The sequence below is a fragment of the Paramormyrops kingsleyae genome, chromosome 1, assembly GCF_048594095.1.
Source record: "Paramormyrops kingsleyae isolate MSU_618 chromosome 1, PKINGS_0.4, whole genome shotgun sequence".
Lineage (NCBI taxonomy): Eukaryota > Metazoa > Chordata > Actinopteri > Osteoglossiformes > Mormyridae > Paramormyrops > Paramormyrops kingsleyae.
Window position 1 is genome coordinate 73,890,605 of NC_132797.1, and position 14,348 is coordinate 73,904,952.

At 43.6% G+C, this 14,348-nt stretch overlaps 1 protein-coding gene across 2 annotated transcripts; it reads right to left on the bottom strand.

Annotated features, from left to right (window-relative positions):
- Positions 1 to 232: 232 nt before the first annotated feature.
- Positions 233 to 13,445, bottom strand: LOC111859741 (uncharacterized). Of its 2 annotated transcripts, XM_072698819.1 has the most exons (9): positions 13,219 to 13,445; positions 3,959 to 12,650; positions 3,624 to 3,775; positions 3,264 to 3,385; positions 3,059 to 3,120; positions 1,727 to 1,827; positions 1,369 to 1,514; positions 1,186 to 1,264; positions 233 to 824 (listed from the first exon to the last, which is right to left on the bottom strand). In XM_072698819.1, exons 1-8 carry the CDS (start codon positions 13,253 to 13,255, stop codon positions 1,190 to 1,192), a joined length of 9,387 nt encoding a protein of 3,128 aa, XP_072554920.1. In that variant the 5' UTR covers positions 13,256 to 13,445; the 3' UTR covers positions 233 to 824; positions 1,186 to 1,189. The 2 variants fall into 2 exon arrangements, with proteins under 2 accessions (XP_072554920.1, XP_072554916.1); XM_072698815.1 differs by lacking the exon at positions 13,219 to 13,445 and having other exon boundaries at positions 3,959 to 12,749.
- Positions 13,446 to 14,348: the final 903 nt, after the last annotated feature.

Sequence of the window (14,348 nt, forward strand, 5' to 3'; positions counted from 1 at the left end):
AACCGCTCGTGTGACACAATGGCAAACCAGTTGTACCCAAAGATTCTCCAACGAGACACAGTACCACAGTACAATGACCACAAGAGGTCATTAAGGACCTGTATCTTAGTTTTGATCCAGTACCCTCACAAACCCAGACTCTGATTCTCCTCACTCAATCTCACTGGAGCCCTGATCTGACCCTCCACTGACTCCACTGAAAATTTAAATGAAACAAAAAAAAATCATCATCTCAATTCACTGTTCTGTCTTTATTACACAGATAACTCAGTTTAGCATGTTTTCCTACGTTATTACTAAGAACGCAATAAACTGTCAATGATTGTGTTTTTAATGATTTGTTTTTAATGATTTAACTTTGTGTTAAAAACAAAAAATCGTTAAAAATAATAAATATCTTGCAAAAATAATTCTACCTAAAATGACAATAATAACAACAAAACAACAAGAATTGTTATTGTTACAATTACAATTCTTCAATACAGTAATAATTTTTACAATAATATTGATAATTGCAATGCAGTTACAATTTTTCAGTTTACATTTAACAAAAATAACCTGTTTCAGACAACTGATGATTTCATCATAAAGAAAACACATTATTGCTTTGTAAAAAATCTTTCCAGGACAAAAGTTGTGTAATTCCATTGAATGCTAATATTTAAAGTGATTTTCCATGATAATACTGAACCATGAAGGAAAGAGGATGGAGGGGTTTAGATGGACATCCACTCTGACTGCAGGATGAAGATGCAGGGGCAGCACTGGCCCAGTTCCGTGACTGGTTACCAGTGTGGGCTTAGAGTTGCATTTCCTGTTACTGCCTGAAAGATTAATACCAAAAATGGGGTAAAGCCTAAAGAACTAAATACAAGAATCTTCACCAAGTTAAAATTAATTGTTAATCCATGCAATCAGTTAAATGTGTTTCCAGTACACAGTCACTTGTCACATCACAGGACAGACACACCATGGGATATGTCCAGAAACCATTTCATCAAACAGTGCATGTGGGGGAAATTCAGGGAGCCCAAGGAAAAGACACAATCCAGCTATCCATCCATTTGTTGCGCCCACTTGTCCTATAGGCATAAGGCAGGGAGCAACCCAGGACAGGGTGCCCACTCACCGCAGTGCGCACTCACACATGCAGACATAACATTCATATTATGAAACAACTCTTACCTCGTTATGCGTTGTGTAGCCTGTAGTTAATGTTGTAGTTCTGCTTCTTCTTAGCTGCACAGCAGCCACACAGCAGACACTGCGAGCGATTGGAGGAGAGGGATGTCAGTCAGGAATGACAGCCATCACACACAGGTAAGGAGCTCACAAAGACAGTAACCACAAAAATGTTCTCATACTTACACAAAGAATAATCCAGAAAGGGATGAGCAGGAGGATGACTCCACATGGGATGATAATGGCCAAAGCCCAGCCAGGAAAGCCACCTCCCACGTGGGTGATGTTTGCCCCAGTGGTGAGCGGTACAGTTGCGGTGGTACTCAACGAGCCTGGAGGTGCAATATTGAGGCATTATTTATGGAATGACTTTTACGATCCACAAATTCTCATGGCTTTCGGAGTGTAGTGTCAAATTTATGTTAGTTTTGATTTGGACCTCATCCAACATGCATAGCAAATGTGTAGTTCAAGCCCTTCTTAGTGCTGGGGACAGTTATCGATTGATAGAGTCTAAGTGGCAATGTTGTCACGTGAAACATACCAGTGGATTCCAAGATTGCAAGGAGGAAGCCACTTGGATTCTTAATATCTCCATCTTTAAAGACGTAGTCTATATTAGCCACTATTTGGTTACTCTGACTCCTAAAAGAACAGAAAAAACAAATGAATGTAAATGTACACTTGTAATGCAAAAATAAATTTCATTTTCAAATTTGGAGTGAATGAACGTATATACTATATTGCCAAAAGTATTGGGGCACCCCTCCAAATCATTGAATTTAGGTGTTCCAATCACTTCCATAGCCACAGGTGTATAAAGTCAATCACCTAGGCATGCAGACTGCTTCTACAAACATTTGTGAAAGAATGGGTCGCTCTCAGGAGCTCAGTGAATTCAAGCGTGGTACCGTGATGCCACCTGTGCAATAAGTCCATTCGTGAAATTTCCTCACTACTAAATATTCCACAGTCAACTGTTAGTGATATTATAACAAAGTGGAAGCAATTGGGAACAATGGCAACTCAGCCAAAAAGTGGTAGGTCACGTAAGATCACAGACTGGGGACAACGCATGCTGAGGCGCACAGTGTGCAGAAGTCACCAACTGCCTGCAGGGTCAATAGCTACAGTCCTCCAAACTTCATGTGGCCCTCAGATTAGCTCAAGAACAGTGCGTAGAGAACTTCATGGAATGGGTTTCCATGGCCGAGCAGCTCCATCCAAGCCTTACATCACCAAGTGCAATGCAAAGCTTCAGATGCAGTGCTGTAAAGCATGTAAAGCATGCCACCACTGGACTCTAGAGCAGTGGAGATGTGTTCACCAGAGAGACGAATCATGCTTCTCAGTCTGGCCATCCGATGGACGAGTCTGGGTTTGCCGGTTGCCAGGAGATCGGTACTTGCCTGACTGTATTGTGCCAAGTGTAAAGTTTGGTGGAGGGGGGATTATGGTGTGGGGTTGTTGTTTAGGGATTAGGCTTGGCTCATTAGATCCAGTGAAAGGAACTCTTAATGCTGCAGCATTCTAAGCCATTTTGGACAGAGCCCTGACCTCAACCTGACAGAACACCTTTGGGATTAATTAAAGGGGAGACCGGGAGCCAGGCCTTCTCGTCAACATCAGTGCCTGATCTCACAAATGCTCTTCTGGAAGAATGGTCAAAAATTCCCATAAACACACTCCTAAACCTTGTGGACAGCTTTCCCAGAAAAGTTGAAGCCATTATACCTGTTTAGTGCTATGTATTAAGAATGGGATGCCATTAAAGTTCATGTGTGTGTAAAAGCAGGTGCCCCAATACTTTTGGCAATATAGTGCATGTAATATATTGGCACAATGTTTTTTTTTTTTTGTTGAAAATAACACTTACGTGTAGTTTGCAAGTGGAAATTTAAAAGGATTAGCATCTGGTTTTTGCAATATTGAGTTCAACTGTGGTTTGAAGATTCATGAAGAATAAAACACAAAAAGATTCAATCAAAAAGCCGTACATGACAGCACAATAAGTATTATATAGGAATAACCACATGACATTTCAAACTCAAAGTTACATATGAAATTATTAATGTTCTCACCAGACTGTTGATGGAGTCCTGGACCAATCCATAAGTCGCATTTCTGTCCAGAACATTTTCTGACATGTTCACATTGTTGATCACATAAGTAAACTGGATGGCAAAGCCTCCATTAGACAATTCTGAAACAAAGTTAAAAAAAAGTATAATAAATCTTGATTTACAGCCTTGACTATGTCCTGCTATTGTGTCAACAAGCTTTAAATGTTCCATATATTTAGAAAAAACATATTCACATATAAAGGTAAAATAAGGAGAGGAAAGGATGTTAATAGAGTGAAGTAAACATTCCCAAGAATTTCACAAATAATAATAAGCAAAGTCTGTTCGTGAAGCGCTAGAGACCTAAGAGAAACTTACTTTGATAAGTTATATTCCGCGACATCTGAGGTTGAGTCAGACCTTTGACTTGTGAATGTTGGAACTGGTTCATGATAGCAAGTATCGTGCTTTCACTGGCAACATTCATTAAATAGAAGAAGAACTGGATTCTGATTACTACTGATCCAATACTGAAAACATGAATGAACAAACAAACAAATGAATGAACAATATATATAATTTGTGATACATCATAAAATAAATTATGAAAAAGCAAAAAATAAATATTACCAATGTAATTTGTTAAAATAAAATTACTGGATTCCAAAAAAATTGAGGAAAAAGCACTAAAGCAAATATGAAAAAAATCTTACATGGTATTTTTCACCGGGGATGACAAAGTGCTTGAAGATGAGGTTGCAACTTTTGCAGTGTCTGTATTTTTTGGGAATACAGAAGTGCTACTTGCAGATGTTCTTGAGGCTGCTACAGTGCTACTGGTTGGGCTACTGCTTCTCAATGTGGAAGCTGATGGTGAGGATGTCAGGTCTTCTATGGTTTTTGAAGTTGAAGAAGCGGTACTTGAAGAGGTTTCTATTGTGGGTGCTGCACTTGTGCTCGTCAATCTGCTGCTTGTCACTGTAGAAGCTGATGTTGAAGATGTGAATGCTTCTGTTGTTTTTGGAGTTGAAATGGCACTTGCAGAAGTGTCTGCTGTGGCTGTTGCACTTGTGCTCGCTGGTCTACTGCTTGATGCTGTGGAAGGTGATGTTGAAGATGTGAGGGCTTCTGTTTTTATTAGAGTTGGAGAACTAGCACTAGCAGAAGTTTCCGTTGTGGCTGCTACACTTGTGCTCGTTAGTCTACTGCTTGTCGCTGTGGAAGCTGGTATTGAAGATGGGAGGGCTTCTGTTCTTGATGGAGTTGAAGAAGTGCTACTTGCGGAAGTTTCTGTTGAGGCTGCTGTAGTTGTGCTTGTTGGGTTACTGCTAGTCTGCTTGGAAGCTGATGTTGAGGATGTGAGGGGTTCTGCGGTTGATGGAGTTGAAGAAGTGCTCCTTGCGGACGTTTCTGTAGAGACTGCTGCAGTTGTGCTTGTTGGGATACTGCTAGTCTGTGTGGAAGCTGTTGCTGAAGATGTGAGGGGTAATGTGTTTGTTGGAGTTGAAGAAGTGCTACTTCTGGAGGATTCTGTTGAGGTTGCTGCAGTTATGCTGGACGGGCTACTGCTTGTTGCTGTGGAAACTGATGTTGAAGATGTTGGGGCTTCTGTGGCTTTTGAAGTTGTAGATGTGGTACTGGAAGAAGTTGCTGTCGTGGCTGGTGCAGTTGAGCTTGTTAGGATACTGCTAGTCTTCTTGGAAGCTGATGTTGAGGATGTGAGGGGTTCTGTGGTTGTTGTAGTTGAAGAAATGCTACTTGCGGAAGTTTCTGTTGAGGCTGGTGCAGTTGAGCTTGATAGGCTACTGCTAATCTGGATGGAAGCTATTGTCAAAGATGTGAGGGGTTTCGTGGTTGTTGTGGTTGAAGAAGTGCTACTTGCGGAAGTTTCTGTTGAGGCTGCTGTAGTTGTGCTTGTTGGGTTACTGCTAGTCTGCTTGGAAGCTGATGTTGAGGATGTGAGGGGTTCTGCGGTCGATGGAGTTGAAGAAGTGCTCCTTGCGGACGTTTCTGTAGAGACTGCTGCAGTTGTACTTGTTGGGATACTGCTAGTCTGTGTGGAAGCTGTTGTTGAAGATGTGAGGGGTAATGTGTTTGTTGCAGTTGAAGAAGTGCTACTTCTGGAGGATTCTGTTGAGGTTGCTGCAGTTATGCTGGACGGGCTACTGCTTGTTGCTGTGGAAACTGATGTTGAAGATGTTGGGGCTTCTGTGGCTTTTGAAGTTGTAGATGTTGTACTGGAAGAAGTTGCTGTCGTGGCTGGTGCAGTTGAACTTGTTGGGCTACTGCTAGTCTGCTTGGAAGCTGATGTTGAGGATGTGAGGAGTTCTGCCATTGATGGAGTTGAAGAAGTGCTCCTTGCGGACGTTTCTGTAGAGACTGCTGCAGTTGTGCTTGTTGGGATACTGCTAGTCTGCGTGGAAGCTGTTGTCAAAGATGTGAGGTGTTCTGTGGTTGTTGGAGTTGAAGAAGTGCTCCTTGCGGATGTTTCGGTAGAGACTGCCACAGTTGTGCTTGTTGGGATACTGCTCGTTTGCATGGAAGCTGATGTTGAAGATGTGAGGGGTTCTGTGGCTGTTGAAGTTGCTGTCGTGGCTGGTGCAGTTGTGCTTGTTAGGCTACTGCTAGTCTGTGTGGAAGCTGTTGTCAAAGATGTGAGGGGTAATGTGCTTGTTGGAGTTGAAGAAGTGCTACTTCTGGAGGATTCTGTTGAGGTTGCTGCAGTTATGCTGGACGGGCTACTGCTTGTTGCTGTGGAAGCTGATGTTGAAGATGTTCGGGCTTCTGTGGCTTTTGAAGTTGTAGATGTGGTACTGGCAGAAGTTGCTGTTACGGCTGGTGCAGTTGAGCTTGTTAGGATACTGCTAGTCTTCTTGGAAGCTGATGTTGAGGATGTGAGGGGTTCTGTGGTTGTTGTAGTTGAAGAAATGCTACTTGCGGAAGTTTCTGTTGAGGCTGGTGCAGTTGAGCTTGATAGGCTACTGCTAATCTGCATGGAAGCTATTGTCAAAGATGTGAGGGGTTCCGTGGTTGTTGTGGTTGAAGAAGTGCTACTTGCGGAAGTTTCTGTTGAGGCTGCTGTAGTTGTGCTTGTTGGGTTACTGCTAGTCTGCTTGGAAGCTGATGTTGAGGATGTGAGGGGTTCTGCGGTTGATGGAGTTGAAGAAGTGCTCCTTGCGAACGTTTCTGTAGAGACTGCTGCAGTTGTGCTTGTTGGGATACTGCTAGTCTGTGTGGAAGCTGTTGTTGAAGATGTGAGGGGTAATGTGTTTGTTGGAGTTGAAGAAGTGCTACTTCTGGATGATTCTGTTGAGGTTGTTGCAGTTATGCTGGACGGGCTACTGCTTGTTGCTGTGGAAACTGATGTTGAAGATTTTGGGGCTTCTGTGGCTTTTGAAGATGTAGATGTGGTACTGGAAGAAGTTGCTGTCGTGGCTGGTGCAGTTGAACTTGTTGGGCTACTGCTAGTCTGCTTGGAAGCTGATGTTGAGGATGTGAGGAGTTCTGCCATTGATGGAGTTGAAGAAGTGCTCCTTGCGGACGTTTCTGTAGAGACTGCTGCAGTTGTGCTTTTTGGGATACTGCTAGTCTGCGTGGAAGCTGTTGTCAAAGATGTGAGGTGTTCTGTGGTTGTTGGAGTTGAAGAAGTGCTCCTTGCGGATGTTTCGGTAGAGACTGCCACAGTTGTGCTTGTTGGGATACTGCTCGTTTGCATGGAAGCTGATGTTGAAGATGTGAGGGGTTCTGTGGTTGTTGTAGTTGAAGAAATGCTACTTGCGGAAGTTTCTGATGAGGCTGGTGCAGTTGTGCTTGTTTGGATACTGCTAGTCTGCATGGAAGCTGTTGTCAGAGATGTGAGGGGTACTGTGGTTGTTGGAGTTGAAGAATTGCTACGTGCGGAGGTTTCTTTTGAGGTTGCTGCAGTTGTGCTGGATGGGCTACTGTTTGTTGCTGTGGAAGCTGTTGTGAAAGATGTGAGGAGTTCTGTGGATGTTGTAGTTGAAGAAGTGCTACTTGCGGAAGTTTCTGTTGAGGCTGGTGCAGTTGTGCTTGTTTGGATACTGCTAGTCTGCATGGAAGCTGTTGTCAGAGATGTGAGGGGTACTGTGGTTGTTGGAGTTGAAGAAGTGCTACGTGCGGAGGTTTCTGTTGAGGTTGCTGCAGTTATGCTGGACGGGCTACTGCTTGTTGCTGTGGAAACTGATATTGAAGATGTTGGGGCTTCTGTGGCTTTTGAAGTTGCTGTCGTGGCAGGTGCAGTTGTGCTTGTTAGGCTACTGCTAGTCTGCTTGGAAGCTGATGTTGAGGATGTGAGGGGTTCTGTGGTTGATGGAGTTGAAGAAGTGCTCCTTGCGGACGTTTCTGTAGAGACTGCTGCAGTTGTGCTTGTTGGGATACTGCTCATTTGCATGGAAACTGATGTTGAAGATGTGAGGGGTTCTGTGGCTGTTGACGTTGTAGATGTGGTACTGGCAGAAGTAGCTGTCGTGGCTGGTGCAGTTGTGCTTGTTGGGCTACTGCTAGTCTGCGTGGAAGCTGTTGTCAAAGATGTGAGGAGTTTTGTGCTTGTTGCAGTTGAAAAAGTGCTACTTGCGGAGGTTTCTCTTGAGGTTGCTGCAGTTATGCTGGACGGGCTACTGCTTGTTGCTGTGGAAACTGATGTTGAAGATGTTTGGGCTTCTGTGGCTGTTGAAGTTGTAGATGTGGTACTGGCAGAAGTTGCTGTCGTGGCTGGTGCAGTTGTGCTTGTTGGGCTACTGCTAGTCTGTGTGGAAGCTGTTGACAAAGATGTGATGGGTACTGTAGTTGTTGGAGTTGAAGAAGTGCTACTTGTGGAAGTTTCTGTTGAGGCTGCTGCAGTCGTGCTTGTTGGGCTACTGCTAGTCTGTGTGGAAGCTGTTGTCAAAGATGTGAGGAGTTCTGTGGTTGTTGGAGGTGAAGAAGTGCTACTTGCGGAAGTTTCGGTTGAGGCTGCTGCAGTTGTGCTTGTTGGGATACTGCTAGTCTGCATGGAAGTTGTCAAAGATGTGAGGGGTAATGTGGTTGTTGGAGTTGACGAAGTGCTAATTGCGGAAGTTTCTTTTGAGGTTGCTGCAGTTATGCTGGACGGGCTACTGCTTGTTGCTGTGGAAACTGATGTTGAAGATGTTGGGGCTTCTGTGGCTTTTGAAGTTGTAGATGTGGTACTGGAAGAAGTTGCTGTCATGGCTGGTGCAGTTGAGCTTGTTGGGCTACTGCTAGTCTGTGTGGAAGCTGATGTTGAGGATGTGAGGGGTTCTGCGGTTGATGGAGTTGAAGAAGTGCTCCTTGCTGACGTTTCTGTAGAGACTGCTGCAGTTGTGCTTGTTGGGATACTGCTAGTCTGCATGGAAGTTGTTGTCAAAGATGTGAGGTGTTCTGTTGTTGTTGGAGTTGAAGAAGTGCTCCTTGCGGATGTTTCGGTCGAGACTGCCACAGTTGTGCTTGTTGGGATACTGCTCGTTTGCATGGAAGCTGATGTTGAAGATGTGAGGGGTAATGTGCTTGTTCGAGTTGAAGAAGTGCTACTTCTGGAGGATTCTGTTGAGGTTGCTGCAGTTATGCTGGACGGGCTACTGCTTGTTGCTGTGGAAACTGATGTTGAAGATGTTGGGGCTTCTGTGGCTTTTGAAGTTGTAGATGTGGTACTGGCAGAAGTTGCTGTCGTGGCTGGTGCAGTTGAGCTTGTTGGGCTACTGCTAGTCTGCTTGGAAGCTGATGTTGAGGATGTGAGGGGTTCTGTGGTTGATGGAGTTGAAGAAGTGCTCCTTGCGGACGTTTCTGTAGAGACTGCTGCAGTTGTGCTTGTTGGGATACTGCTCATTTGCATGGAAACTGATGTTGAAGATGTGAGGGGTTCTGTGGCTGTTGACCTTGTAGATGTGGTACTGGCAGAAATTGATGTCGTGGCTGGTGCAGTTGTGCTTGTTGGGCTACTGCTAGTCTGCGTGGAAGCTGTTGTCAAAGATGTGAGGAGTTTTGTGCTTGTTGCAGTTGAAAAAGTGCTACTTGCGGAGGTTTCTCTTGAGGTTGCTGCAGTTATGCTGGACGGGCTACTGCTTGTTGCTGTGGAAACTGATGTTGAAGATGTTGGGGCTTCTGTGGCTGTTGAAGTTGTAGATGTGGTACTGGCAGAAGTTGCTGTCGTGGCTGGTGCAGTTGTGCTTGTTGGGCTACTGCTAGTCTGTGTGGAAGCTGTTGACAAAGATGTGATGGGTACTGTAGTTGTTGGAGTTGAAGAAGTGCTATTTGTGGAAGTTTCTGTTGAGGCTGCTGCAGTCGTGCTTGTTGGGCTACTGCTAGTCTGCATGGAAGCTGTTGTCAAAGATGTGAGGAGTTCTGTGGTTGTTGGAGGTGAAGAAGTGCTACTTGCGGAAGTTTCTGTTGAGGCTGCTGCAGTTGTGCTTGTTGGGATACTGCTAGTCTGCATGGAAGTTGTTGTCAAAGATGTGAGGGGTAATGTGGTTGTTGGAGTTGACGAAGTGCTAATTGCGGAAGTTTCTTTTGAGGCTGCTGCAGTTGTGCTGGATTGGCTACTGCTTGTTGCTGTGGAAACTGATATTGAAGATGTTGGGGCTTCTGTGGCTTTTGAAGTTGTAGATGTGGTACTGGCAGATGTTGCTGTCGTGGCTGGTGCAGTTGAGCTTGTTGGGCTACTGCTAGTCTGTGTGGAAGCTGTTGTCAAAGATGTGAGGGGTCCTGTGGTTGTTGGAGTTGACGAAGTGCTAATTGCGGAAGTTTCTTTTGAGGCTGCTGCAGTTGTGCTGGATTGGCTACTGCTTGTTGCTGTGGAAACTGATGTTGAAGATGTTGGGGCTTCTGTGGCTTTTGAAGTTGTAGATGTGGTACTGGCAGAAGTTGCTGTCATGGCTGGTGCAGTTGAGCTTGTTGGGCTACTGTTAGTCTGCTTGGAAGCTGATGTCGAGGATGTGAGGGGTTCTGTGGTTGTTGTAGTTGAAGAAGTGCTACTTGCTGAAGTTTCTGTTGAGGCTGCTGCAGTTGTGCTTGTTGGGATACTGTTAGTTTGCATGGATGCTGTTGTCAAAGATGTGAGGGTTACTGTAGTTGTTGCAGTTGAAGAAGTGCTACTTGTGGAAGTTTCTGTTGAGGCTGCTGCAGTCGTGCTTGTTGGGCTACTGCTAGTCTGCATGGAAACTGATGTCGAAGATGTGACGAGTTCTGTGGTTGTTGAAGTTGAAGAAGTGCTACTTGCGGAAGTTTCTGTTGAGGCTGCTGCAGTTGTGCTTGTTGGGCTACTGCTAGTCTGTGTGGAAGCTGTTGTCAAAGATGTGATAGGTACTGTAGTTGTTGGAGTTGAAGAAGTGCTACTTGTGGAAGTTTCTGTTGAGGCTGCTGCAGTCGTGCTTGTTGGGCTGCTGCTAGTCTGCGTGGAAGCTGTTGTCAAAGATGTGAGGAGTTCTGTGGTTGTTGGAGGTGAAGAAGTGCTACTTGCGGAAGTTTCTGTTGAGGCTGCTGCAGTTGTGCTTGTTGGGATACTGCTAGTCTGCATGGAAGTTGTTGTCAAAGATGTGAGGGGTAATGTGGTTGTTGGAGTTGACGAAGTGCTAATTGCGGAAGTTTCTTTTGAGGCTGCTGCAGTTGTGCTGGATTGGCTACTGCTTGTTGCTGTGGAAACTGATATTGAAGATGTTGGGGCTTCTGTGGCTTTTGAAGTTGTAGATGTGGTACTGGCAGAAGTTGCTGTCGTGGCTGGTGCAGTTGAGCTTGTTGGGCTACTGCTAGTCTGTGTGGAAGCTGTTGTCAAAGATGTGAGGGGTACTGTGGTTGTTGGAGTTGACGAAGTGCTAATTGCGGAAGTTTCTTTTGAGGCTGCTGCAGTTGTGCTGGATTGGCTACTGCTTGTTGCTGTGGAAACTGATATTGAAGATGTTGGGGCTTCTGTGGCTTTTGAAGTTGTAGATGTGGTACTGGCAGAAGTTGCTGTCGTGGCTGGTGCAGTTGAGCTTGTTGGGCTACTGCTAGTCTGTGTGGAAGCTGTTGTCAAAGATGTGAGGGGTCCTGTGGTTGTTGGAGTTGACGAAGTGCTAATTGCGGAAGTTTCTTTTGAGGCTGCTGCAGTTGTGCTGGATTGGCTACTGCTTGTTGCTGTGGAAACTGATGTTGAAGATGTTGGGGCTTCTGTGGCTTTTGAAGTTGTAGATGTGGTACTGGCAGAAGTTGCTGTCGTGGCTGGTGCAGTTGAGCTTGTTGGGCTACTGTTAGTCTGCTTGGGAGCTGATGTCGAGGATGTGAGGGGTTCTGTGGTTGTTGTAGTTGAAGAAGTGCTACTTGTGGAAGTTTCTGTTGAGGCTGCTGCAGTCGTGCTTGTTGGGCTACTGCTAGTCTGCATGGAAACTGATGTCGAAGATGTGACGAGTTCTGTGGTTGTTGAAGTTGAAGAAGTGCTACTTGCGGAAGTTTCTGTTGAGGCTGCTGCAGTTGTGCTTGTTGGGCTACTGCTAGTCTGTGTGGAAGCTGTTGTCAAAGATGTGATAGGTACTGTAGTTGTTGGAGTTGAAGAAGTGCTACTTGTGGAAGTTTCTGTTGAGGCTGCTGCAGTCGTGCTTGTTGGGCTGCTGCTAGTCTGCGTGGAAGCTGTTGTCAAAGATGTGAGGAGTTCTGTGGTTGTTGGAGGTGAAGAAGTGCTACTTGCGGAAGTTTCTGTTGAGGCTGCTGCAGTTGTGCTTGTTGGGATACTGCTAGTCTGCATGGAAGTTGTTGTCAAAGATGTGAGGGGTAATGTGGTTGTTGGAGTTGACGAAGTGCTAATTGCGGAAGTTTCTTTTGAGGCTGCTGCAGTTGTGCTGGATTGGCTACTGCTTGTTGCTGTGGAAACTGATATTGAAGATGTTGGGGCTTCTGTGGCTTTTGAAGTTGTAGATGTGGTACTGGCAGAAGTTGCTGTCGTGGCTGGTGCAGTTGAGCTTGTTGGGCTACTGCTAGTCTGTGTGGAAGCTGTTGTCAAAGATGTGAGGGGTACTGTGGTTGTTGGAGTTGACGAAGTGCTAATTGCGGAAGTTTCTTTTGAGGTTGCTGCAGTTGTGCTGGATTGGCTACTGCTTGTTGCTGTGGAAACTGATGTTGAAGATGTTGGGGCTTCTGTGGCTTTTGAAGTTGTAGATGTGGTACTGGCAGAAGTTGCTGTCGTGGCTGGTGCAGTTGAGCTTGTTGGGCTACTGTTAGTCTGCTTGGAAGCTGATGTCGAGGATGTGAGGGGTTCTGTGGTTGTTTTAGTTGAAGAAGTGCTACTTGCTGAAGTTTCTGTTGAGGCTGCTGCAGTTGTGCTTGTTCGGATACTGCTTATTGCTGTGGAAGCTGATGTTGAAGATGTCGGGGCATAAGTTTCTGTTGCTGACTGTGCTGTAGTATTCTGCCAGCAAATGAATGCTGGTTTTGACATGGAATGAATTTTTGAAATGTAATTAATTGCAGTATTTTGTTTTTTACCAAATGAAAACATTTTAAAGATAAAATTTAAACGAAACACTTTCCCCTTTACATCCATCCATCGATTATCGTGACCACTTAATCCCCCCTTTACAGAATATACTACTTATTTATTTTCAAGCTAAACTGTTTTGAGATAAACTATTTTACAATAACTTTGCGTGATCTTATAAAAGTTTATAAGATTTGTTTCAGCAGTAACATTGTTTAAAATGTGAAAGACTTGAATTATCGAAAAGTTCCTATTCTAAATCAATCTTTTGATTTTTTTTTATATGCACACACACACATACACAGAGATGTTCATATTCATAACTTTGTATGGACCATCTCTTCAAGCCCCATGACAAACCTTAACCCCTACCCAGCCTTAATCTTAACCATAAGTAACCAAAAAAAAAAAATATATATAGTATAATACTGTGTGTGTAGTAAAATATACAATATATTATAAGTAATATTATAGATATAATCAACAATATTGTGATTAACAAAATTACAAACTTACCTATGAAAAATAAAATCCTTGTCATGGTTGTCCTCATTTTCAGAGAATTGAATTAATGTATAAATATAATATAAATAATGTATAAATCTATCTGTAGAAAACACTTTGTCTTTCCTTTTAAAACAATTGAAAGCGATCCCTCTGTCTGTTTCTTCGTATCGAATTATAAAATCCTTTGAAGTACCTTGTTGATTCTGTCACATTGGATTATTTGTGGAGTATGGTATCTTCTCACCTCTGGTATTCTAATTTCTTGAGAGGTTTTTAAAGCTATCTCGCCTATCAACTACGACAAACACGCCTATATGCGCACTTAGTGAAGAATGTGAGCTACGCCCCTACCTGACGCTAAAGATTTAACTATAACATCAAAATATCTTCCAACACGAATATAACAGCATTGTGAGGCACTCTCCAAATCTGTGAACATATCATGAAAATGTTTTTATTATGTACCATACCAAAGCACCACTTTACATTGTGTACTGCTCTTGCCAAACATTTTAGAAATATATTTTTTAGAAATTAAATTCTGTATATTTCCATTCTACACAGAAATTCCATAATTACAGGGGAAAAGCGACTAAGGCGTACATATAATGTGTAAAATTCATAACGTCGTTAGATTTTCCTGACTAGAACAATGCTACATGATGTAAGCAATGCAATGGTAATTTTGTGCGAAGGGTACCTGCTAAAACCTGCTACATTATGACAAATTATTCTAATCTTATTAATAATATAATAATATAACTTATGCTTCCTAAATATTTCTCACTTAGCGACAGTGCTAAAATTAATCGTTGGGGAGCGTCCCCCCAACCCCCGCCCCAAATTGGGTGACTGCAGCCGATCGGTAAATTTTAAAGTTGGTATGTATGTGTGGGGGGGCTGTACTCATTTAACACGCGCAGTAATGACGTTGCAGTTTAGCTGATAATTACACTAAGCTACATCAAGAAACATTCATAAAATATTTCACTAACCATTATGTCGAAAGTACATTGACACTGCGTAATGCTGATGTTCATGAGCATTCTTAGTTACGCATGTCATTGTCACTTCGTCAAAAAATTGGTTTGAATTTTTATTTTTCGTTTTTTGACTTTTGTGAATTTTGTGATTTGTAT